At 39.3% G+C, this 27,030-nt stretch overlaps 1 protein-coding gene across 1 annotated transcript; it reads left to right on the plus strand.

Annotated features, from left to right (window-relative positions):
- The first annotated feature begins 14 nt into the window (after positions 1–14).
- LOC109036927 (uncharacterized) lies at positions 15–25,215 on the plus strand. Its single transcript, XM_072301401.1, has 11 exons — positions 15–576; positions 1,703–1,817; positions 2,477–2,580; positions 2,978–3,049; positions 6,601–6,717; positions 8,913–9,009; positions 11,358–11,566; positions 13,309–13,523; positions 18,235–18,394; positions 20,639–20,808; positions 23,516–25,215. The coding sequence occupies exons 1-11, from the start codon at positions 535–537 to the stop codon at positions 23,856–23,858; spliced, it is 1,644 nt and encodes a 547-aa protein (XP_072157502.1). The 5' UTR covers positions 15–534; the 3' UTR covers positions 23,859–25,215.
- The last annotated feature ends 1,815 nt before the right edge of the window (positions 25,216–27,030 follow it).

Here is a 27,030-nt window from a genome sequence, read left to right on the forward strand (position 1 = left end):
CTAAATAAAGTTTTTCTCTTCTTACTACCGCTCATAATTTCTGAAAAAAATCATCAAAACATGTTTTCTTAATCTCTTATTAAATTTTTACACGTATCAAAATTAGTACGCTGGAAAAACTAAAAACTTGTGAAACGCTAAATGCAATAAAAATACACGGCATTAAAGAAAAACTCAATCTTTCACAATGAGAATGACGAAACATAGATAGCGTTTTGAATTTATCATAGGTCAAAATATTGGCTCCAATACCGACTTCTACTTTTCATTTTTGACGGGCGTTGCTGAGTGATTTCATTTTTTAGACAACCGCGGTGACTTCAGAAATATCGCATCCCCCCCCCACCCCCCCAAGGGACTTAGTATTAGTGGCTGTTTTTTTTCTAAAACCAAAAAATTTTCCTGTAACTGAAAATAATGGTAACAAGCTTTGACAAAGCTTTTTGGTGTGGAACCGGCAAGTTAGCGGTTGTGTAACTTAAGTTTTGCACACGTTTTTCACGTTGTGTCGATTCCCCCATTATTTTTATTGCAATGGCCAGAGGTTCCAACGCGATGGCACGTGGTGGTCCGAGGGTGAGTGTAAATTTCAAATTTTCAAAATTACTTTGATGCAATCTGAAAGTACCGGATGTAAAAAGTGGAGAGGGAACAAGCCCAAATCATAGACTAACGATTGTCTTACATCGTTCCGATGAAATGCATTGAATTATATTTCTCATGATTGCTTTCATGTCATCCAGACATTCGGTTTTTATGCTTGAACAAATTGTACTTACCTTTTATTTCATTTGCTGCTTTACGAGTCCATATGTGACATCCCACGGACATAGAGACCTTAGATACTATGAGAGCATTTTCAGAGGAACGATTTTTGTCGAATTTGATCGAAACTTTGGCATTCAAGCCACATGTGTTTCTCTTAGTGCAAGTTCAAAGCAGCTTCTTAATTTTTTCATCAGTTCGTTTACAGTGTTCATATTAATTTCGTGCAATTTTATTTTTTAAGTCCAAACATGCAGGTAAGAAGAGACCTCACAATTCTGCGACCGCAATCTTCCTCTAATTACCATACGATCCAAACTTCAAATACTTCTGCTCTGTTCAGGTCGACTTTTGCTGTGTTTTTAATACTGGAATAATCGTAAATTGATCCTCCATGGGATATCAATATTTCAATTTGATTTTTGTGACAACGAGGGTCCGTCTAGTACAGACCTTTGTAAATTTGTAATTTTTGTCAGCAGCAAGTATCTGAAATTTTTGTAATATTAACGTTGTTATGATGCTATTGTTCTAGGTTCATTGTTCTTTTATTGTGAGTAATTGTACTGGGTATTGAGGGGGCGGGGGGCTCTTTACATGTGTCATACTTCCAATTATGGGTCCCTCTTGTGCGAATGTTTGAAAATAAAAATAAATAAATAAAAATTAAGAATTATTCCAAGTGACTATTGAATGCAGGTAAAATTAATTTCAGTCGTATTTCATCGTCGCGTTTTCAACGAGGAATTAAAAATGGGAGCGTTGCAGAAAAACGGTATTTCGAGAAACGCTACAACGCAAAACGAGTGGCCGGAACTGTAAAAACGAATCTTGATTCCGGATAAACGTTGGTTCGAGAAACGTCAACACGAAATACGACTATATGTATGTTAAGGCGTGCTTTGCACAACGATGATGACTACTTTTGATTTTGCAGGGCGGAAGAGGAGGCCGAAGAGGGATGACCAAGAAAGGAGGTCAAATCCAACTTCAAGTTGAGCTGAACACAGACGAAGAATGGACAAAATTCATAGATCGCGAGGGCCTGATTGGTAAGATAATTTTAACTCAAAACCCAAGTCTTTCTCGGAAAAAAATCAGATAAATTTTCTCAACTTTGAAAATCAGTTTAAAAGTGATATCAATTTCAAATGCAAACGTAAACAAGTGAGCATGCATGCTATTTTTCCTTTTCGAAAAATAGTAGAACCAAGAAGTCATTCAGAAAATAAGAGGCATAGACGGATCCTTAAGTCGTAGGGGGCGTGTGCCGCTCCCTTAAAAAAAAGAGAAATGAAAAGAGAAGGAAAAGAAAGAAAATAAAAACAGAAAAAGAAAAGGGAAGAAAGAGAGAAGGTAGGGACGGAGAAAAGAAGAAGAAAGGACGCCTATATTTAGTAATTCTTCATGACGAAATAGACTCAAACTGCATATTAGGCCTTTTAAAATTTCAAAAATTTTCAGGGGATCGAACCTTGCGGACCTCCTTTCCGCTCCCCCTCCCCCTCCCCTCCGACGCCCCGTTTGAAACATCTGGATCCACATATGAAAAGAGGTCCTTTCATTAGTTGTTTAGAAGTATTTCCTGCAACATAAAGCAGTATAAGTTTTTTTATCAAATTAAACTGTGCTCTATTTGCATCTATTTTTCTGTCAAGAGCGGAATAAGTTTAGAGATTCTGGTTATATGTTTTTGTGCTTCGTGTTCCAGTTGTGGACGTTTTCAGCGAATGGTGTGGACCATGCATAGGAATGGTTGGCAACCTGAAAAAATTGAAACTGGAACTTGGAAGTGACCATTTACACTACGCTGTCGTAAGAAATTCCTATGTTTATATTGAATTTTCATAATTTTTGCCCACCACATTCTATTGGAATAGTATTCCGGTATTACATACTATTGAGGACCGTGGTAAACCTACTTTGATTATTTTGTAAATGATTACAAAAATAAACATTTGGACTTGACTGTGTCAAATAAAGTGTAACAGATTGAGTAGCCTAGTGTTTGGGCGAGCAACTAAAGTAACCTTTTACCATCAAAATTCAAAGGCAAATCGTATATGAAGATTACTATCATATTGTTCTTCAATGTCTGTCTTATTCGTTACATTTTTACTTACAGTGATTCGTTGTAGGATCACTGAACTTCAATTTTAAAGAAGAATTCAAAATAAAATTTCTGTTGAGATTGCTATTTATCATTTTTCAGGCGAAAGCTGAGGGTATCACGGTTTTAAATAGATTTAAAGACCGCAGTGAACCAACATGGATGCTTGTTGCGGTTAGTATTTCGTCGGAGATAATTTTATTTTCTATAATTGTTAATTTTAATTCCTCTGTAGCATCTCATTCTTCATCTTTTTTATCTGCTAAATCTGTTTTAGCCCACAATATTACTTATCAAACAATCGTATTTAGTTAATAGTCATAACGCGTAATACGAAATATACTTTTATTATCAATAATCTTAATGGCCATGCAAAAAATGAACTTCTGATTGACGGTGCTCGACAAGAAATTCAATCCATAAATCTTCATTTATTATTTCAATCAAAACCTTTCCGAATTTAATTTTTTTCTGACAGCCAAACAGTCACGGGTACCACCCTTTTCGCTGATCTTTGATGTTGAAGTTACAGTTTTATGATTGAATAGGTCTGCGCAGTTTTAACCCATTTGTACATCGATCTTTTAGAGTCAAATAGGTCAAATTTTGAGCGTTTCGTTGCGCGTATACACCTCGCTGCAGCACAATAAAATCACAAAATGTAAAAGAAAAAATTAAAGTGCTTTGGAAATCATTAAATTTGACACGGAACCACCAATATTTAAAAAAAACACACATTATATTATTATTCTCCTTTGATAAATTGATACATATTTTTCCCCATCAATTTAAATAAGAGTAATCAATGCAGAGTGTGCTAACATTTCAAAATCATGAGTTGAAAAACGCTGACTATGCGAGTATAAATATTAAAGCCGAACAGAGCGGAGCGGCGTGCTGCTAGCGCGAGAGGCTCACTGGCGCCTACAAACCTAAGTGGATACTTCACGCATTGCACAAGGCTTGAAGTATCCACTTAGGTTTGTAGGCGTCAATGCGCGTTCCGCGCTGGCCGCCCGCCCGCCGTGCGGCGGCGCCTGAAGCAACTATTTCACAACAGAGGTGTTGCACAGTATTATACGAAATTGAACGTATTAAGAATGGCAGGCATCCTTTAAAAGTACAGCATCTTTCCTCGCAAAATAAATCAAGATATACTTATCGTACACAGGAAAAATCTAAGAGCCTTCAGCTGAGGCAAATATATAGGTTTATCCGGTTCGGGTATAACAAGGTGGGAATTTCTTGAAAGATAGTTAAGTCCTGTTACACCAAAGAGGTGTAGAGAGTTTTAGTGAATTTCGTCTCATGGAATTGACGCTCCCCCATTTTTACCAAAACTCTCAACTACCCTGGTAGCACAGCTCGGATCGGTAAGGTTTTAGAAACATTCCACTTGTGTCGAAACTGATTCATCTCGATGAAACATATTAGAAACATTTCAGAAATGTTTCAATGACGCAAATACTTTGAACATTTCATTGAAACATATCCAAAACATTTTGAAAATGTTTTCAAATTGGATACATTTAACACAACAGAAATATTTTGAAAACCAATCCAAAACATTTTACAAAAGAAAAATTTGGAGGGGAAATGAAATGTTTTAAAAACATTTTGAAGACAAAGTTGCGAGTCATGTAAAATATTTCATCAGAGACAACATGTTTTGAACACAGTTTAAAAATATTTTCATTTCATCTTGCAGAAACGTGAAAACAATGTTTTTAAAATGTGTTCAAAATGTTTTCAAATTGTTCTACTATCACTTTTTAAAAACGTTTTCAACACATCTCTAACATGTTCTCAGATACTTCTAATTTCGAAGTGTTTGGTGAAATGTTTTGGAAATATTCTGAAAATGTTTCGAATGAATCTACAGCTTGTTTCAAGCAACTTCTCAAAGTGCTGTCAGATACTTTTCCTGCACGACTCAACAACACCTCCCAGCAACCTATCTGACACATTTTAGATATGTTTTCAATCATTAATAAATATTACTGATTGGTGCGGTATATCTCCAACTCATTTTCAAAACGTTTTAATTCTCTTTCCGATCAGCATCCTCAATTCATTTCAAAACGTTTTGAATATAAATCGAACCAGTGTCGCTGAAGTTTTAGAAAAATGTTTTCAACACATCTCCAACACGTTCTCAGAAACTTCCAATTTCGAAGTGTTTGGTGAAATGTTTTTGAAAATGTTTCGAATGAATCTACAGCTTGTTTCAAGCAACTTCTCCAAGTGCTGTCAGATACTTTTCCTGCATGACTCAACAACACCTCCCAGCAACCTATCTGACACATTTTGGATTGGTTTTCAATTAAAAATAAATATAATGTCTTTGAAACCTTTTTGAATATTTTGTTCGAATTTATACGTCACATAAAATGTTTTTGACACGTTTTAGAAATGTTTCATTGAATAAAATAGAAACATTTCTGGGACCTTTCTAAAACTTTTCCTACCTAGTTCAGACTGAATCCACCAGAGGGCGTTGAAGTTTAATTTTTCAATTTTACCAAATTTCAGCTTAATTTTTCGTCTCAAGCTATACTTTTTGGACATTTAATTATGTGGAGATTATTAACACGGTTAATTCCTTGTATGAATCGAGTTCATCTCCATAAAAGCTCAAAAGTTATGGATTATCTAGAATATTGAAACCGTACATCGTGCTTTGCGCATACTTCTCTGAAGTGAAGGTGTTCTAATCCCTCTGATAGGTTGATAATGATGAAGTGTAACGATTCAGCCCTCATGCAGGGTTGGTATCAAGGGATGCCTGCTGTGATGGTTCTAATTCCACAGCGACATTAGTTAAAACAAATGTCTGAAAATGTTTGATACCTATAGCCTCGGTGCCGATACCTCACTGAGATGTGTTAAAAAGGTATGAGAGACATCTATCGGACGTATCTGTGAAACGAAATTTAGGGGTGACATAGAGTTGTTTTAGAAACCTTCCCAAAACCGTCGGGACACATGATATGTTTTCAAGATGTTTCAACAAACCACTGAAAGGTTTTGAAAACATTTTTGAAACGTTTCGACGATACAAAGGAATGTCATGCCTCTCACCGAAATGTTTCAAGAATGTGTCAGATATATTTCTACGACGAATTTGTGGTGCCGATACCTCACTGAGATGTGTTGTAAAGGTATGAGAAACATCTATCGGACGTATCTGTGAAACAAATTTAGGGGTGACATAGAGTTGTTTTAGAAACCTTTTCAAAACCGTCTGGACACATGATATGTTTTCAAGATGTTTCATTGAAATGTTTTAAAGAAATTTTTTCGGATCAATGACACATTTTAAAAACATCTTCAATCTGACCTGTACTACCAGGGTATATATTATTTTCCGTTGGACCAAACAGACAAAACAAAAAAAACTAGCGAACCCTCATTCTTCCAAGACATTATATATTTTCATCCGAAAACGTCGCGAGCAATTGTCGTTTGTATTTACAAGTGGGCCAAATAACTTTGGGTCTCAACTGGCACGTGGACCAAAACTCCCGTGCCGAAAAAACGCGTGGACGTAAATTACTGGAAAAAACAGGTGCGCGGACAAAAAATCGTTGACGAAATGTCCTATAACCAAAGTACCGTTGTTTAATCGGAAAGTCGCTTTTTGCCTCGATTAAGCGAATGCGTCTGCAGCAATATCACGAAAATAGATTACCTTTTCTAAAAATTAGCATATTTTGATGTCATAGGGAGGAAGACTGATCAAAATCATGATGGGAACCGACGCTCCACGATTAATGAGACTCATACAGCAAGAGCTCCATAAGGAGCTGAAAGTCATGGCTGGAGAGAGGGAACGAGAATCGGTAAGTTGTTTTCATTTATCTGTAAAATTATTTAATATTCTGAAACTAATCAAGAATATTTTACAATTCGCCTCCTTTGAAGTTAATTATCGAATAGCAAAAATACCCTAAAACGTAACCAAACAACTGGATGATTTTCCAAATAACGACACCATATTCCACCTGAAAATCATTTATTTGAAGCATATGCTGATCAATTTAAAAGAAAACAAGACCTGTTTAGCTCAACGAATCGACATTCCTCCCTAATTACTTAGGTCTTGTCCACACAAGCACGGTTCGCGGAACTTCGGGCGAACTTGTTCCAGGAACTTACTATAACTTAGCTAACTTTATCCTCGAGCTCCACAGTTCGCGGAACTAATTCGTCCAAATGGCGCCCGTGCGGACAAGGCCTCCTCAAGTCTCAACAAGTTACTCGTCACTTGTGGCGTGGCGTGCTTTGGAATGTATCGATTGATGCCGTTTAAACATATGGAACAAAATCGAGAAACAGGATGTTCGCAACGAATATCTTAAAGATCGATTTTTTACCATGGCTTCGAATTGGGAAATATCGATAATCGATAATTCACGCTTCGCCACTGCGCGTCACAAGCCAATTATTACCGTTACGGGAAAACATGTTGTTGATCCTCCGTATGCCCTTTCACCCCCAGAGAAAATATACATGATGTAAAATTTACTTCCGGAAGTCATCGCTCTTAGTCCCCTCAGTCCTCAGGAATTTAGGGTTGGAGTCCGGATAAAATTGTGACTACACGATGCGCATGCAGTTGCATTAGTAAAAAATGAAGGCGCGCCGGCATTTCTATACTGGTAGGTATATAAAACCATCTAAAATTTGGTTTCAAACTGAGCAGTGAGGAAAGTCAAATTTGGTTTTGTTTCGTTTCATTTTATTTTTAACGATTTCACCTTTAAAATACGGTTACCTGCTCTTCGTAAAATTTTAGTAATTTTAAACATCGATTCAATCGTGAAATTGAAAAAAATACTGCATCACTGAGTCAGGGTTTCAATCGATTTGATATTTTTCCTGCCAAAATGAATGCAACTCCTGCTTGGTCTAGTCATGGGTGATTCAAAAGGTGCGTCAACATTAAAAAGCTAGCCAACAAAAAAATCAGCTCACTCACGTTAGCCGTCAAAAAAGTCTGCCTCCTGACGGGCTGTACTTTTTATGGTTGTATTTCACTTAGTTGGGTGTACCGCTTACTCACCAATTTTACACTTTTTCCTCGATTTTTGCGTTTTCGCAACAGAGAAAATTCAACTATTTTAGGAAGTGAATTATTTATTTCTCAGTTACTCGACAGCATTTTCCACAGGAGCCAATTTCAATGAATGTGAGCAAAATTAATTTCCATTCCGGGACCACTCATCCAAAGTCTCATTACCTATTGAATAAATAACCCAATACTCTTGATTCTCATTATATGTTGTCCTAACATATGTTAGTTAGTTAGTTTATAGCCATTCAACATCCTAGGCTATTAACGTCTCTACAAAGAATTTGGAGGATATCATTTGCTTTGCCAAGAAGGAGTTTCCACCTACCTGTTATGTATTTTTACACTACCAGTGGAAATTGTAGGTGAGGCGCGCTGCTATAACAACCATTTCATTATGGTATTGCTAAGAACAGCTGATGCCAGTTAAGTGTGATTTTATAGTTAACATGGAGTCAACACCTTGATGTGGGTGTTGAGTAAATATTCATAATTTAAAAGGTGGTAGGGTAAAAAGTGTGAATGAATTCCTTATACGAAAAGACAATTGGATGGTTAGTCCTGCGGCACCTTAATTTTTGATGCATTAACGTTCATTCTTTCACTTCTAAATATCAAACGAGGCTGACTATTATCGCTTTATTCCTGTTTGTGATGTGACTGAACTTCAGTATTTTCCCGATCAGCTGGAAAGAGTCATCTCACGATAGATGCATGAGCGGATTGTGATCATACTGATTCCAATTCTTTTGACCAAACGTATTCAAATGAAAGTCAGGATGTAATTGAAAGTAGAATATCTGGTAGCAAATATCATTATAAGCGCATCGATTTGAAATCGAGCCGATAAATTTAAATTAGCAGAATCTGTCTTTGTCGTAAATCAATTCCCGTTCACTAATTTTTTTTTTCAATGTTGCCCTACATTTAGCAAATATGGCTGATAATCATTTATGATTTTAGCTTGATTTCAGCGAAATAACTGAGGAGGAAAGGAAACAAATGGAATATGAGAAACGACTCCAGAGGGAACAAGAGGAGCAAGAGGCAAAAGAATTAGGTAAAAAAAGCAACTTTATCTTCATGCTCTCATTCATACGTAAAGTAAAACAACTATTCGAAAATTTCTGAAAACAAGAGACGCAACCCATGAGTTATGCCGAAAATTTCCATTAAGGTTTCTTCAGACTGAATGCGAGAAGACATCTCATGAATGTTTAATGGAGGATTCAGAGATCTCTTCAGTTATTACCTAGATGCGCAATGATTTTCGATACAAATATTTTAACTCTGGTGCGGCTGGTGAAGTATCCCGCGAAATTGAATTCCCGGCGTTTTTGACCAATGAGATGATGACAGTCACATACATGTACACAGTGTAAGGAGCGAAACTTGCAAGAAAAAAAATATAGAAGTAGTAAAGTATTGTAGTAGTGAATCTCTGATCCCGTTTTAAGCGTGCCAGTAGGGCTCGCTTTTTGAAATCACTCGGATGTACCATAGTGCAGCACACCGATCAACCAATGCTATTCAACGGGCCGTCCAAATATTTTTTTCCTCGGACCCGTTTTCTTGTCTTTGAACCATTATACTGTCAAGCCCTGATGGTCTCTTACCAAAAAACCGAATGAACTGCTAATTGGGAACCCTTGAGAACATTTTCCTGTCAAAACCGTATTATTTCATTTGACAAAAACCTCATAGAAGCTTTCTTACGCTCGGAGGACTCAACTCTAGAACCTTTTTTCCCGCCAAAACTGTTTAGCCAATGAGCGTCTTGCACTGCAAGTGCAATCTGTGATGAGCCTCGTGACTCTTTATACCATGTACTAACCGTGGCCCCTGCAGAAATCCACTCAAACCACTGCAGTTATCTCCCGATATAGCTTTGGGTGTCAGGTTTCGAGCAAGGCAATAAAAGACGGCGAGGAGAGGGTCGCCTCGTCGAACCTATTATCTTCCACGCCCGATTAACCATTCACCGTGACGCCAGGATCCACCAAATTTTCACAAAAATTGTTTTCCGTCTATTTAGCGAGTTTTTCCTTACTTTCCGTTAAAGTACAAATAAAAAGAGACCTCATTTGTGAAAATCGGCCGAATAGGAGAGAAGTTACAGTTCGAAATCCAAAGAGATTAACTCAACGCGATTTCGATGCACGGCAGTTCGCCCAAATCACGGTCGTGCGAAATGCCGCATATCAGCTTAAAATCAAGATAATTGGACGGAATCTTTAAAATCAATTTACATTCAACGTTCATGAATCAATATTTTCTCCCAAATATAGCAAAAAGTACGAATTGACGCAAATAACAAAGACGTGAAAATAGTAGGTATGTGTCCAACATTTTAGTTATTCGGCACGCTTTCATGTTGGATTTTTCTGCTTGTTTTTTATTGAAGGAGATCAACCAAAGATTTTGCTTGAAGACCTAAAATATTCCTCTCATATGCAGGGGCAATCATCAGAGAAGTTTCCAAGAAATGACTTAAAGTATTTTTCCATGTAAAGGACAAAGTTTTAGAAGAGGTCTGCGACTCCTGTAACCGAGATACACATTCTCTCAGTTCCACCGACAATTTGCCTAAGAAAAATCATGCTTTCCATAGATTAAAATTTGTTGATTTTTCTATATTTAAATAAAATGTTAAGGTGAATCCAGGGTTCGATTAGAGATAATTCAAGATTAGAGATAGCGCCACCAGTCACCACTGAGAATTTCACTTTCCTTCGACGATTACTGAAATATTATTGTTCAAATTACAAAAATGAGATCCACAAGATATAGATTATTTTTCGTTTGATTTTTTGAGCCAAAAATATTGGCAATTAGAATTACAAGCGCAGAGAAAGTACGGCTGAAACTTTCAGCTCAGCGGCGGCGGCCGAGCGCGCAACCGAATACCTTATGTTCTGTCTCTCTCACTCCCATTGCCGCAATGGGAATTACTTTCCGCCGTAGTTACGACTTTATTTTTGGGAATTTTGAGAAGATTTTTTTACTGAGTGTTCCTCAAGTATGTTGCTATATCCCTTGGATCTCCAATCTTGAATATGTATTACGGTTTTTATTATTTTGGCAAATATATGCGGCTACTCTGAGCAGCGCGACGTGGTGGCGAAATCGCGAAGTTCCAAGCCTGGATTCACCTTAAGACAAGTTTTGCAATGTCATAGACTGGAATATATTTTTTTTCTAATTTCACAACTAAGCGATACATTTTTTTTATATTTTTAAAGCAGTGGCTGATTCCTCACCCTTGACGCATAGGTTAATATATTTGTGTTAGTATAAGAGTACTCATTGTTATCGAGTCAATATCTATCTCACCGAAAAAGGCATCTTCATTCTATAAAAATAATATAAAATATTAATGGACATTATTATTTACTTTTCATTATACAGCGGAGAAGATTCGAAAAGCCAAATTACGGTCACTGAAACGTCTGGCTCAGAAACTGACCTCAAACTCTGTGATAATTTTCTTCCCGACTGTTTACTCCGAAAGTCTTGGTTGTGAGCCTGCCTTGAAACTGCTTCCACTCTACGAAGAGGCATCTCTGAGCGTCGTGGATCAGCTTCCTTTTCAAATCACCAAGGACAATCTTGATTTGGTAATTGTGTTCCAAATCTATTTATGTCTGCAGTGTAACATTCGTAGTATGTGTGTATAAGCCGCTTTTACGGCGCGCTAGGGCGCTCTGCGACGCCTACTCTCCACAGGAATCTGTCATGGTAGAGATCCTCCAGAAGCTGGCATGTCTCCATCTCTTCACGGATGCCCTCTACCCACCGTTTGGCTGGACGCCCTCTCCGTCGCCTACCTGGAGGGACCCACTCCAACACCTTAGTAGTTCGTACACCTTACATTCGTAGTTTGTACTCAAAATGCGTAATGAACACATACACGTAGCTCAAGCAGTGTGCCAAATCATCGTGCTGAATTTTTTAGTGTAATTTTCCTAATTAATACACTATTACGTTCTTTTATTTAATGAAGTCTATGAATGAGTGATCAGCCTCTACTTAAAAGCATAGACATAGACAAACACGCTTATTCTACAACGTTCACACGGTTTGAATGTCACGCCATATGAGGGTTTAAGGTGGTGAAATTGTGTATCTATTTTGATAAACTTATTGATAGGCACAGTAACATCACACTGTTATTCCAGTAAACCCATATTATTATTCCAATAAACGCGATGGTGTTTCTGCGCTCATTATGACAACTACCCAAAAGTGCATTCTATAACTGCCCTAATAATATTTACCAATGAAAGTGTTCTGTCACAAAAATTTAGAAAAAAAAGAGAAAAAATGTGAAAATTTAGGAGTTAGGAAGCCCCTTTTGTTCTTATTCCAGTAAAATTAATGTGAAATTGACATTTTCAAAAAGCTATGGAAAAAAAGGTCATCTAAATTGCGTTAGTTTCAAAAAATTAAGTATTCTGATGCACAACACACAACAAAGAACTGCATAGTTAAATGAAAATACGAGTACCAAAAATATAATTGCTAAATTAAATATAATCATACTAAATCCATAATACATGTACATAGTGACATTTTTAAGTGCACAAGAAAAAAAAAGGGATAGTTCCTAACTCGGATATTTTAACAGTTTTTCAAATTCAAATTCAAGTTTAGTTTATCGCTATACATTAGCCATTGTAAGTTAGGCTAGTTACGGTCACAATGGGTATGATGAAGATCAACAGATCAGTTTGTTAACAGACTAGATTGGTTATCACAAATTTTCGTAGGTTTCATCAAATTATCTTAGGTATTAACAATTATCTCAGGTTTTGACAAACTAACAAAATATCTCTATCTATAAGATTAAATGTGTGGAGTGATGGGATCGTCGATAAGAGTTCTCCTCTTCAAACTTTATGAGTTTTTTAACGTTTTTAGCAACTATACTACGAGAGTTTGTTTTCGAGTATGCTAACTTGGGTCAAACGAATTTCTTTAATACATCGTAAGTTAGGCCATAGGTACGGGTCACAATGGGTACAATGAAGATTAACAGATCAGTTTGTTAACAGATTATATTGGTTATCACAAATTTTCTTAGGTTTTATAAAATTTATCTCAGGTTTTGACAAATTAACAAAATATCATTATCTATAAGATTAAATGTGTGGTAGTGATGAGATCGTCGATAAGAGGTCTCCTCTTCAAACTTTATGAGTTTCTTAACATTTTTAGCAACTAATACTACGAGAGATTTTTTTGGAATACGCTAACTTGGGTTTAAATCAAACGAACTCCTTTAATCCATCGTGCAGCATTTCATCTACAAATTCTATAATTTTACATTATCCTCTGAATTATTTTCGAAAAACCACAGGTTTTCTACGAATCCGGGCTGGAGCTAACGGACGCTTTTAAAAAGACTCTGACGTCATTGGAGTGCTATGTGACGTTACTACAGTATCAACCGGTCAACCCGGACCCTGAAGCCCCCCCTGAGAAGGAGGAACCCCTTGATTTGGGTGTCATAGAACAGAAAACGGTCATGGTTGCGACAGGCAACGGAGACTGCCTAAATCCAGCACCTAAGAGGTAAAGTAATTACCGACGAATGAATCAAGTAAAGACAAAGAATCCATTTTTCACGAGAATATAGTGGCCTGTGGACTTATTATTGAAATTAATAGACAAAGCTACAGACAAAGGGTAAATAGAGCGATCTCATTGGTGGGAGCGGGTAGTTGTAATGGGCAATGGACTTACATACGACAACCCACTAGAGACTCTATAGTTGAACTGAGTAAGGCAGAAAGGAACCAACCCACAATTTGGAAAAAAACCGAGGTATGAGTGGTTTTGAACTCAACCACTGCTCTACTATCTATCGCCAAAATTTCAAAGTTTTTGTTGGAGCAAATTTTGCAGAAATTGAACTTGAAGTTTATCTTTTACATTGAGTCTTATGCAGGAGCCAAACTTTATACCTCTTTTTCTCGGTTCGATCCCGATATGGCTTGGCTCCTTTTTGTTTAACTCCGTCCAGTTAGTCCATAATTTTTCCCTTAGTCTATGAGAACTGCCCGTTTAAACCATTATAGGATCGCTTCTCTTCCCTTTTTCCCTCTTCTTCTATAGTTTTGTCTATCAATTTAAAAATTCAGTCCCATGGTAGTGGTCATTGCTAGCGCCACGCAATCAACTGCGATAATACTCACTGGAAAACATTTTCAAAAGCTGCATTTTTATGGACACAGTAACGTAACAAATGTCGGGCTGAGCACTTGGTTCTGCGAGTTTTTAAATATTAGCTCGGGTTTGCAAAGCCAATTATGCTCAACACTCCGGTCACGAGCCATCTTTTGACGAATCTAAGCGTTGACTTCAGGAAATAACTTTTGCATTTTCGGAATGATAACAGTTTGGAGTCCCCAAAAAATATTTTATTTGATCCTGCAATGCGCTACGGTGTGTGCATTAAACATCAAAAGCAATCGTTTTAGTTCCCCCTACCAACAGAATGAGGCACTAAATATGCGGCTACAGCCTTACTTTGACGAATCTAAGCGTTGACTTCCGAAAATAACTTTCACATTTTCAGAATGATAACAGTTTGGAGTCCCTAAAACATACACCGAAAAAAAATTGAAGTTAATTTAACATTCTGGATGTAAAAAAAAGTGTGCGAGAACTTACAAAATGCTAAAATACCTGCCACAGCAGTTACTTCAGCAATGCCAAGATGTAAAATTAAGTGCTGTGGCGGGTAATTCAGCATTTATAAGTTCTCGCACACTTTTTTTACATTCAGAATGTTAATTTAACTTCCCTTTTTTTTCGGTGTATTTTATTTGATCCTACAATGCGCTACGGCGTGCGCAGTAAACATCAAAAGCAATCAATCATTTTAGTTCCTTCTACCAACAGAATGAGACACTAGATACGCGGCTATGGTGCGTATATCCCGGCGCGATGGAACGCAGAACTGTTTCTAGCGCCTTGATGCAACTACTTGTACCCGATAGATGTCCGTGTTGCATACCAGAAATATGAAGGCACTTTCTGATTTAACTCCCCCTTTAGCAATAAAATATCTTTGGTAAGGGAGAGGTCATAATCTAAAACCGTTTAAATAAATAAATAAAATACAATTCTGCAGCAAATGAGTTTATTAGTGTTTCCTCATGAATTTTAAGCTCCAATGCGAGTATTCCGCTTTCCAATCCGCTTGTTTTGCTGGTTGCCTACTTTGTTTTGCTGGTTCCTACTAGGTTACGCAAGGGCAGCCTGATCCATTTCCCGCCATACTTCTTCTGGTAATTTGCTACTTCACGTGGTGTCCATAGTTCCAAACGCCCGCCACGTTGTTTTAGGCCACGACTCTGAAGTCGTTGCTGTTGCCTCGGCCTCGCCTTCCTGTCACGGATTCTCAGGCGTTGCGCAAATTGCGCAACAGCGCCCAGCGTCGTCCTCATAACTCTTTGTGTCGCAATTGCCGCCTTAGTTATCATATGCGCGAGTGGTCTCTTCCTTTTGACTTCCTTCAGGAACACCTGGACCTCCTCCTCCGACATCTCTTCGCCCCCGAGCGGCAGGTTCGTTTTCCACATGGAACCCCCGAGTTTTTGATAAGTCGTCTTCGGACTCACCTGGTCGCAGTCCGAGAGGACTATTTCCCCGTTGACTCTAACCTCCCCTCTCGGTGTCCCCCGTTTCGGTGTCTTCTTCGTGAACGTGACCGTCAGAGGGGAATCTTTCGGACCGATCGCTACGACCTTAACCTTCCTGAACCTGAAATTGAGGAAATCGCCGTAATACTTGACAAAGCGGTTTCTTGTGACACTGATTCCCCAGCCGTAGCAGCAGAGTTTGCGCTTGCCGGTGTCGGGCGAGGGATTGTCCAAGCCTCTTCTTTCCAACCGCGCATTTCCGGAAAGAGCTTCCGCCGGATCAGCTGCGGTCGCCTGCGGAGGACCGAGTTCGGGTGTCGGCGCCCAAGGCTCCGCATCGAGTGTACCGATCTGTATCGACTGATCGAATGTAGACTTGTCTGCCTGATTTACGGGTGGATGTGCTTTTGCCCCGATCGCTGAGTAGATTACCTGGAAATTGGACCAAGTTTCAAGACGGAGCAGAGAAAAATGGAGAATTTTTAGCCTAAGGGGTTCTGAGAGGCTTTTACGAATATCCGCCACCTTTCACTGAAAGAAATATTTTTTTTTGTGTCTGAGGGTGAGTGTGTGTGTGTAAGTCGCACTAGGTGGATTCAAATTTCCAAGGAAACGCCCAGATTCGTAGTAAGGTTTTGCCTAACAACAAAACTGCACAAGAAAAATTTGAATACAATTTGGAAGAGGTCGGTGAAACTGGAGAAATTATTATTGAATGACGCATTTCCTGAGTTGTTTTGCTAGGAAATGATTTTTTTCATTTGAAAAAAGTTGTATTTGGTTTAAAGAAAATGTCTCGTACCTAATGGATTTAAAAGAAAGAGTCAAACGAGTTTTCTTTAATTTTGACTGTTTAATCCAAGGAAATGTTATTTTGTTACCGATGACAAATGTGTCTTCTTTGAATTCAAAAAAAGACAATTCTGCATACTTATTCAAAAAAATTCATATCTCCTAAAATCATTAAGGGAACAAAATTATTAAAATGAACCAAGTTTTTTTTCTGACTGAATTACGGGTTTTCAACAATGTTTTCCAGTGTTCAAGATCAATGCTGATAATCTTACTTTAAACAGCTCCTCCATTAAGGGATGGCTCATGCGGTGACACTATAATTCAGAGACCCTGAATTCTTAATCTAGGCAGTCTAATCGGATGAGACAAAATATAATTTTCATAGGGTCACGCTCTTATTGCCCGACAATTATTGTTTTGCAAATTGTTGACCATGTGTAAAATTGCATAATATTCATAATGATGTCAGGCAAGTGCGGTTGGGTCACCGAAGATGTTCCTCTGTAGGTATGTTTTTCTCTGAATTTGCCAGGTGACTATTTTAAAGAACTCTATACACGTTGAAAGCAAAATGAGCAATTCCATTAAGTCCTAAACATTATTACATAAAATTGCGACCATTTTTTTACAGTCAAAGGCAAACCCAAATTTTTTTTAAAAAAATCAAATTCGTCTGTATTCCCTTTTAATCGCAGCAAAAATGCTTTTGTTTTTTTAAAAAATAAAAATCTTATTCATTCTTCGTAACTACTTGAAAAATACTTAGAGATATCTCACCAGAAAGTATAATATCGAAAAGTAAATGAAGTCCATAGCTATCAAAATCACCAAATGTACGCCACTGAATGTATGACTGGTAGGTACAAAATGAACCCTTCTCTCGCGCGGGTGCGGTTTTTTACACCGTAAATCTGCTTTTAATGCGTAATCGTTTTATAAGCCTACCACTGATTCACGGCACTTAAAAGGTTTTTTTTTCTGCGTAACGTGAAAAAAAATCCTCGGTGGCTTCATCAGCTTGCGTATGATAAAGTTGGCATGCTAACTGATTGTGAATCAACTATAGCTCTGACGCGTTAAATGAAGTTCACTTTCCTTGTCGAAAGAGTTCAACAAGGCTGCGAGTTCTATTAGAACGCACACATTTTTAGCCTCTCCAACAAAAAATATTTTCATAAAAATCAGGGGCGAGGTGCGCAATTACATCCTTTTGAGTATCATTATTTTATAATTAATGTTACACACTACTCGCATGATGAAAAATAACGTCTAAAAGCATATTTGTTTTAGAATTTAAGGTCTCTATATGAACGTGGAAGGTCCATTATAAACAGGAGGTACAACCACTGGCCACTACGCATCCCCTCCCCCCCTCCGTCTGGCAGAGACTTGCACCCTGTGAAGCCCCGCTTTGAGGGCCTTCTAAGTTAATCAAATAATATTGGAGCGAGTTTATCTACGAGGGTTCATACAAATATAATAGAACTCCTTCCAAAACTTGGGTGATTTTGTGTGCAGTCCGAGAGAAAATCCGTGAAATTTTCCGTCAGAAATACTTAAGAATTCCTTCGTCGAAACTTTCATTTTCATTAGAATGTTTTGCGCTGTAGAAATTATGTTACGTTATCCCGTCTACAAAAAGACGGAATGTCATACCCAGTGCAGTGGCGGGTCGTGCCTAGCGATGAGTCAACTGACCCACGTTTAAACTTATGGGAAAAAATCGATTATTAGGGGTAACTTTAACAGTCGATTCTATTAGCATAGCTTTAAATGGGAAAAAGCCGATGATCGCACTTCCATGATTTCATCAGACGATTTTAACTTCACTTTTTTTACAGTATAGCGCAAGTGTACATGAACACAACTGAATCTGGGGAGAAGGAGCTGGCGTTGTGGACTCCAACCAGTCCTCTGTCGAAGGCAGCGATTTTTCAGCAAGTTTTCCCACGGCGCGTGGAGGCTTTGGGTCACGTCGATGAGAAGCTGCCACCGCCGTCGGTAGGTATCTTGTAAAGTAACATAGAGTATATAGAGTCGTAATGTAAATGGGAGAGCTGGCGAGACTTTAAAGCAATTTCCAGGTCCCGCATTCCGAGACTCCTGTGCGCCGCCCGGTCACTTTTTCGATACATAATCGATTGTTAGCGATACATGGGGACCTGCGGTCCGATTATTGAAATTGATAGACAAATCTATAGACAAAGACGACAAAAGGGACTTGGAGGGATCCTATTGGTGGAAGCAGGTGGTGACAATGGACATAGGAGGTAGGTAATGGACTAACTAACGGCAACCCACTAAAGACTAGACAGTTAGTCCATCATTTACTTCCTTAGTTTATAAGAACCAACCATGTCAACCAATAAGATCGCTCCATACTCCCTATGTCTTCTTTGTCTATCGCTTTGTCCAACAACTTTAATAAAATCCCCGCTGGCCATGGAATTACTACGTATTCCACCCCGCCATTTTGGATCGAGTATGTATCGAAAAGTGACCCGCACACCGGGCTCGGAACTCGTCGAGCAGAACAATAAGGCGCCAGCTCTCCAAATTACATTAGGACTCTATGATGTCTGCCGTACAACGCGAAAACGCCATTTTAAATTTTTTGGATGCAATGTATCATAGCAGAAAATCTTGTGTACCTTGGGTCAATGTTTTTTTAGAATTCTTTCGGAGGTACTATCAAGAACTTAACCCAGAAATTAGAGGTGCGTGGATAAAACAGTTTTTATTTTATAAACTGTTAAGTTCCAAAAAACGGGGGAAAATTTTGATAGATTTACGGCATTCTTGCTTAGCACGGCAGATGTACTCTTTTGTAAAGTAAGGAACATAGTTGAATCCTCCTGTCTACGAACATGCCGTCAAAGGTAAAAGAGGAAACAACGAGAGTGTCTCGAAGGATACATAAATGTGGCACTAGGCAAGGACTAAATTAGTCATCTACAAAAATTCAGGACAACAAAAAATGTGGCACAAAAATGTACTCATCGATGTCACTATGAGCAGTGCATTATGCCGGTTTTGACGTGGAGGCATTTCAAAGTGGCAAAAAAATGTGGGCCTTCGTAGTGTCGCGCTTTCAGTTTCGCAATATTATAAAAAGCTCTGCCTCACGTCTAAGGAAAAACCACCACAAACTGTGAAATGTCATGTTTGGAATTCACAATACTCGATTGAAATGTCATTTTACGCCTTCTCAACCGCCCGAAAAATTTAAAAAGCTGAGCGATTAGTATAAATATACTGACAGACTGCAATTACGAACTTCTCTGATCGGACCGAAACCAAGCAAGTCTCCTTGAAAATGACCCGCTAAGTCTGATTCACTGGTTGAAAAAGCGCATCTAGTCCGCTGATTCGCGCGATCGATAGGCCAGAGGATGCTCGGTCAGGGAACTTTTGCAAAACGGTCAGACCGTCTCTCGGCTCAGGAAGCTTTGGCGAGCCTGGGTGTAACATTCCACGCCTCGAACTTTGTAGGATTCGACGGCAATCTCAAATTCTTTTTCTCGTCCAAAATCGAGAAAAATCGACATGGGTACCATAGACTGAAATTTCGGGGTCAAAATCGAAAGTTCTCCGATCGGGCTGAAACTAAGCTAGTCTCCTTGGACTTGACCAGCTGAGTCAGATTTTCTGGCCTAAAATGCTCTACGAGTTCATTTAGAGCTCATAATTAGGAAATAAGAGAGCTAGTTGTTCCAAACGGTCTAAACGGCCATCAGGCGAAAGAAACGGTCAGAAAAACTCGTTTCTTAGCTCAGGTAGTTTTGGCGAGACGCAATTGCTTCTACGGTCTACGCTTGAAATCATGTAGTAATAAACCATATAGGCTCGAATTTTTTCCCCCGTGCAAGATCGTCAAGGAATAAGCCCGCGCGGCAAATAGACATTTTAAAAAATTATGAATAAACCCAGGATGCGTATTCTACGGAGTCAACAATTTGAAAAAAATATGTGCACATTCCATAAAAAAACTGAGCAGTCACTGCAACAAACGGAAAGTTTTTAAAGTAAAGAGCAGTTTCGAAACTAATATGTTTTTTTTTCTTTCTGCTGGATGATATAAAATCATTGATATCAACGAATATTGCCCGTTTTTTACTTCAATTTGTAATAATTTTTAATATTTATTGGAAGCGCAACGTTTTCAACGTTCACCTGTGAAAAGTGTCAGATTCTCGCATTCTACTAAAATATTGGAGTTGATTCAATAAACTACTCTTTTTACAGTACATAATCATTTACGAGGCCACAAAAGCTCCTGAGCTGATGGAAACAATAAAAGAAAACAGTGACATCGTGGAAAAATTCGGCTTTTTTGACAGCGCTGACCCTGCTACTGCCAAGCTCCTTTGCAAAACTCACGAGGATTTACTCCTCTTCGGCGAAGATCAAATTTTGTAAGTAAGAACATATCTATTGCAAAAGCCCGTTTATTCATACTCATTGCGTTTTTACTTATCTCCATACAATACAATCAGAGATCGGAATGCAGAATAAGCAGATGATACAACTGAAGACCATCGGTTGGAGAATAAAATGCTCTGATTTTAGGTAATTTGTACCTTTGCCATAACCGATAAGGTTAGAGATTGTGATAAATCCAGAAGCTTGTTTCAACACAATTTTTCTCAGAAAATAATGAATGCAACAAATTAGTCTATTGAACGACGGTTATCTGCCCGTACTTTGTGTGACAATGTCGAAAAGCCAGCTGATTATTAGAATTGTTAGACAAAGCTATAGACTAAGGAGACAAAGAGAAAATGAGGGGATCTCATTAGTGAAAGCGAGCGGTTGCAATGGATGAAGGAGGAAGTAATAGATGAACAACTTGCAACTCACGGGGGGCCCTACCGTAAGTCCATTATTTTTATCGCAGTCTACGGAGTTTAAACCAATCGGATTGCTCCATTTTCTCTTTGTCTCATTCGCTTATCACTATGTCTATTCCTTTCAATAATCAGTCCGCAGGAGCGCTATCTGCGCATTTCCGAAAAATGTTGATTTTAAACAATCGATAAAATGAGCTTTACTCGTCAGGAAGATAGGCAGTTTGCAACGCAAGGAAAAAATCCAACTTGTTTAATTTCTGGTACATTCCAATAAGAGGAGCACTTTCAATTGGACTGCATTTTTTAATTTGCAACTATAAATTCTGGCCCGGTTTAAAAACAACGTATGTGCCATTAGTTTTCCTATGCACTTAAGTGTTTCTTCAGATGAGCCAGAATTTATAGTTCCAAATTGCAAAATGCAGTCCAATTAGTAGGCAGGCAACACACACAACATGCAACACTCTGATTCAATGGCAAAGTTTACCGGTAGATATACTTCATTGCAGTCTTTGTCACTTGGAATCAGTGGCTATTTTGCAAGTTGGCAACACTGTTTTTTCCGTCTAAATTCATGAAAAATATTGATTTTTGACGAGACAAGCTCAAGTATCTTGATAAAGAGAGTATCACCATGTGGCTATGAGTTCTGATTGGCTCCTCCATCTTGAGCTTAATGAAGCTCTGAGGACCCAAAAACGGTGGACGCTGTAGGTAAACGGAAATACAAGATGACTTAAAATGTAGTTTTATTTGCATATCGCACCAGGCACTTTAATCAAATTCATTATTTGGACGTATTTACATAGTTTTACAACTAATCGTGCGTGTTATTTTCGAGAGATATTATCTTAGATGTAGTTAAGTTGGCAGGAAGAGCGATTGGTGAGAACTGTCAAAAGTTGGCAATGACCCCTCACCCATCTCGGGAAATCAGAACAAAGCGCCGCCATTTTTGAGTCCTAAGGCTTCCATGGAAGGTGGAGGGGCTTCATGTCGATATACTCTCTATCAAGGAACTCTAAAGCAAGCTGCAGACTGAGTGTCGAAATTGATAGACAAAGCGCTAGACGAAGAAGACAGAAATGGATATGGAGGGATCATACTGGTGGAAGTGGGTGGTTGCAATGGACAAAGGAGGTAGGTAATAGACTAACTAATGGCAACCCACCATAGACCCTACGTAGTTAGTCCATAATTTTCTCCCTCGGTCTACAGGAGCCCATTCCAACCAATAGGATCTATCCATAGCCCTTATGTCCTCTTTGTCAAGCGCTTTGATGTCTGCGTTGATTGTCGGTTAATTTCAACAATCAGCCCGCATGCCTCACCTAGAGCACCTGTACAGCGAGAGTATGGAGAGAGGTGAAACTCCGAAAACCCATCAGGCCTTCACCGATGCTTCTGCGAATAAAGCTAGAGCCCAGAAATGCAGCCAACCTATGAATTTCAATCATCCAGAACGATTTACTATTACCATTGTTACGAACCGTCGTTTATTAAGCAGGTATTTGACCCAGCTTCTGCATTTTACTCATTTTTGCGGAAGAACGCTCATTTCTGTACATTCTTGGCCATCTTGGTTAGAATTGGAATTTGCAGACTGGCAGTGAAATTTTGTGTGTCAAAATTCGGTCAGAAGGATGGCTGCACTTTTGGGCCCCAAGAGCTCCATGAAGCGATCTGTCCATAAGCCCTATTTCTACTCGTCAAAATGGCGTCAAAATGGCGTCAAAATGGAAGCTCAAAGCGAATCGATAAGTACGATCTGCTCGCGATTGTTGATCAAAAAAGGGCCGCGCCGCTCTATTTTGAGTTGCAACACTCATCAATCGCATCAAGTCCCGACTTTGAGCCACTTATCGTTGAAATAGATTCACTTTGAGCTTCCATTTTGACGCCATTTTGACGAGTGGAGACAGCGCTATACTCTCGCTAAATAGGTGCTCTACAAGGAAAAAAATTAAATCGCTGATTCAACAATTCAATTGCTAAAAACAGTGAGTGCAATGTTTCAGTGTAGATTTTACAACAAAAAAATGCTACTTCAACCACCCCCGCGGTTAAATTAGTTTAGAATGTGGTAAGAGTAGCATTTTTTTGTTGTAAAATCTACGTTGAAACATTGCACTCACTGTTTTTAGCAATTGAATTGTTGAATCAGCAATTTATTTTTTTCCGTGTAGCCTCACCAAGAATCGATCGATTTAAATGGTGATAAAGCAGCGTTGCCAGCTTTTGAAAAACACGACGGCTTGGGATACCGTTTCAGGCTGAGCAAGCTGGTGATCGCTATGAAGGACACGAAGAAGGACGAGTCGATCCTGCTGTTCTCGCAGCTGTTCCCGATCTACATCTCGCCGGACCCTACGATTGGGCTCAAGGAGCGCGAGCAGTTCTTCCCGTTCGACTTCGACGACTGGGAGGGCAGCGTGGCCGAGTTGAAGCGACAGCGGAAGATCGCCGAAGAGCAACGGCTCCGGGCCATCCGGGAGGCAGAGGCAGCTGCCGCCGAAGCCGCCGCCGAAGAGGAGGCTCAGGGAGAGGGTGGTCAAGAGGGAGAAGGGCAGCCGGAGGGCGAAGGTGACGCCCCCGAGCAGAAACCAGAAGCTTAGCGGAAGTGAAGGGGATGGAAGTTACAGATGTGCAGCCAGTTAAAGAAGGGCAGCCAGTGGCTGAGGGCGACACCCAGAAACCGCCCGAGCAGAAACCAGAAGCTTAACGGTAGTGAAGGAGATGGAAGTTATAGATGTGCAGCCAGTGGCTGAGAGCGACACCCAGAAACCGCCCGAGCAGAAACCAGAAGCTTAACGGAAGTGAAGGGATGGAAGTTATAGACGTGCAGCAAGTTATAGAAGAGCAGCCAGTGGCTGAGGGCGACACCCAGAAACCGCCCGAGCAGAAACCAGTAAGCTTTAACGGAAAAGATAGGAGTGTAAGATATATATGTGTTTTAAAAAGGGCAGCCAGTGGCCGGAAGTAACCCCTCGATCAGAAACTATTGAAGCTCAACGGAAGTGGAAGGGTTGAAAGTTAAGGATGTGTTTTAAAAAGGCAGCCAGTGGCCGAGGGTGACACCCAGAAACTGCCCGAGCAGAGACCAGAGGCTTAACGGAAGTGAAAGGGATGAAAGTTAAAGATGTATTTTTAAAAGGGCAGCCAGTGGCTGAGTATGACGCCCAGAAACCCCCCGAGCAGGAACTAGAAGCTCGACGGAAGTGAAAGAAAAGAAAGTTATAGATGGGTTTTTAATGTAGTAGCAGCCGGTGGTCAAGGGTAACGCCCAGAAAGCACCCGGGTAGAAACCAGAAGCTGAATGCTTCACTTTCATTCAATATTTTTATAAAGATACGCATTGATTCTCCGAAAAATGTACAACAATTTTATGCACGATTTTAATTGAAATCACGGGAAATTTCGTCCCGATATTATATTTAGTCCTATTTTCCTTTTTCTCTTTTTATTGAAAAAAAACCATGGTCCTAGATTCAACATCGTAGGTATTAGGGTAGTTATTTTTGCTCTTTTTACAATGAAAATTAGAAGACAAATATAAATAATGACGCGTCGTCGAAGAGTCGCAGCGATTTTAGCGTTCGTCCCGCCAGCGAGGCTGCCCGCCCGTCCGTCGGCAGGGCGGTCAAGACGTCTTCGCAGTTTGACGCGCCTTCAATCCGGCGGAGCTGCAACATGCTTACACCCGCGGTCAAATAGTTGTATGTCACTACTGCCGCAAACGAACTGAAATATCGATGGTTCCACGCGAAAAGGAGCTTATTTACCTCGGTTGCAACGTTGCAAACCACGGTTAATGCTTCACTTTCATTCGATAGATTTCAAAAGATACACGCTGATTCTCTGAACAATATAGAACATTTTTATGCACGATTTGAATTGAAATCAGGGGAAATTTCGTCGCGATATTATATTTAATCCTTTTTTCCTTTTTTTCTTTTTACCGAACAAAAACCATGGTCCCAGATTTTAAATCGTAGCTATTAGGATAGTTATTCTTTTTTTTTTTTTTTTTTTTTTTTACGATGAAAATTAGAAGAAAAATATAAATATTGACGCGTCGTCTAAGTGTCACAGCGATTTTAGCGTTCGTCCCGCCAGCGAGGCTCGGCAGGGCGGTCAAGACAGCTTCGCAATTTGACGCGCCTTCAATCCGGCGGAGCTGCAGCATGCTTACACCCGTGGTCAAATAGTTGTATGTCACGCCTGCCGTAAACGAACTCAAATAATGATGTTTCTACGCGAGTAGGAGCTCATTTACCTCGATTGCAACGTTGCAAATCACGGTCAATGCTTCACTTTCATTCAATATTTTTTAAAATATACGCGCTGATTCTCTGAAAAATGTACAACAATTTTATGCACGATTTTAATTGAAAACACGGGAAATTTCGTCGCGATATTATATTTGAGCCTATTTTCCGTTTTTGCTTTTTACCAAAAAAAAAATCATGGTCCTAGATTCTACATCGTGGGTATTGGGGTAGTTATTTCTTCTCTTTTTACGGAGAAAATTAGAGGACAGTCATAAATAATGACGCGTCGTCTAAGTGTCACAGCGATTTTAGCGTTCGTCCCGCCAGCGAGGCTCGGCAAGGCGGTCAAGACAGCTTCGCAATTTGACGCGCCTTCAATCCGGCGGAGCTGCAACATGCTTACACACGTGGTCAAATAGTTGTATGTCACGCCTGCTGTAAACGAACTCAAATATCGATGGTTCCACGCGACTGGGATCTTATTTACCTCGATTGCAACGTTGTAAACCACAGTTAACGGAAGTGAAATAAGGGATGAAAGTTACAGATCTGTTCAAAAAAGGGCAGCAGTCCTCGCACTGTAGCCGGAGGATCCTTTTGGGATCCGCTACCAAAAGAGCAGAGATGATCAAGAAGGATATCTGCTAAAAGGAACTAGGGACATGTTGGAAATATGGGATGTGCTCTAGGAAGCTGCATGAGAAACATTGTAAAAGTGAACTTGATTCTTTTTGTGATGATGGCAATGTCCGGATTTTACATAAAATCAAGAGGAACTAAGTGCCAAAATATCCGTTCCGACTAATGTAACAAGTAAGAGCTTTTTGGACAGGGATCAGAAGTTAAAAGCACACGCCCGTCGACCTCGTCGTTGTCGTCGCCGCTGACGTCATTGGCGCTTTATAATTCCCATTCATTCTTACGACCCTCAACTAACGAGCACATTCCTTCTTTTCCACTCGTCTCTGGTTGCTTTTAGCAGAAATACTGCCAATTGGGACCATCCATCGGAAAAATTACCTTGACTCCCATCTGACCGACCTCGGTCTTCCAGACCCAAGGCTTAGACATCTATGCAAAAATCTATACCTTCTTACCGACATGGGATGTTTCGAATGGAACACCCATGCGCAGTAGATGAGGACGCATTACGAATGACGTGAGAGACGAAGAAGGAGAGAAAGGAACAAGAGAGTTAGGAATTTTTTCAACTAGTCACAAAGACATTGGTTTATTGAATTTAATTTTTGGTGTTTAAGGAAGATTGATCGTTACTTTTTTTAGAATGCTTATTTGGACTACATTCTTCAATTTGGACCTATAGATTCTAGCCCGGTTTAAAAACAACGTAAGTGCCATTAGTTTCCCTATGCACATAAGTGTTTTTCCAGGAGAGCCAGAATTTATAGTTCCAAATTGCAAAATGCAGTCCATTTGGTCTGAACTTATAAATGTTGATTCCTTTGTAATAAATTATTGTTTACATAATTTTGTTATAACTTCTCAAGCGTTTATC

Source organism: Bemisia tabaci, chromosome 6 (genome assembly GCF_918797505.1).
Source record: "Bemisia tabaci chromosome 6, PGI_BMITA_v3".
NCBI classification, from domain to species: domain Eukaryota; kingdom Metazoa; phylum Arthropoda; class Insecta; order Hemiptera; family Aleyrodidae; genus Bemisia; species Bemisia tabaci.

Coding starts and splice junctions, on each gene's coding strand:
- LOC109036927 (XM_072301401.1), top strand. CDS start 535: ATGGCCAGAGGTTCCAACGCGATGGCACGTGGTGGTCCGAGG. Junction 6,718..8,912: donor GAGAGAGGGAACGAGAATCG/GTAAGTTGTTTT, acceptor TTATGATTTTAG/CTTGATTTCAGCGAAATAAC. Junction 13,524..18,234: donor CTAAATCCAGCACCTAAGAG/GTAAAGTAATTA, acceptor CTTTTTTTACAG/TATAGCGCAAGTGTACATGA.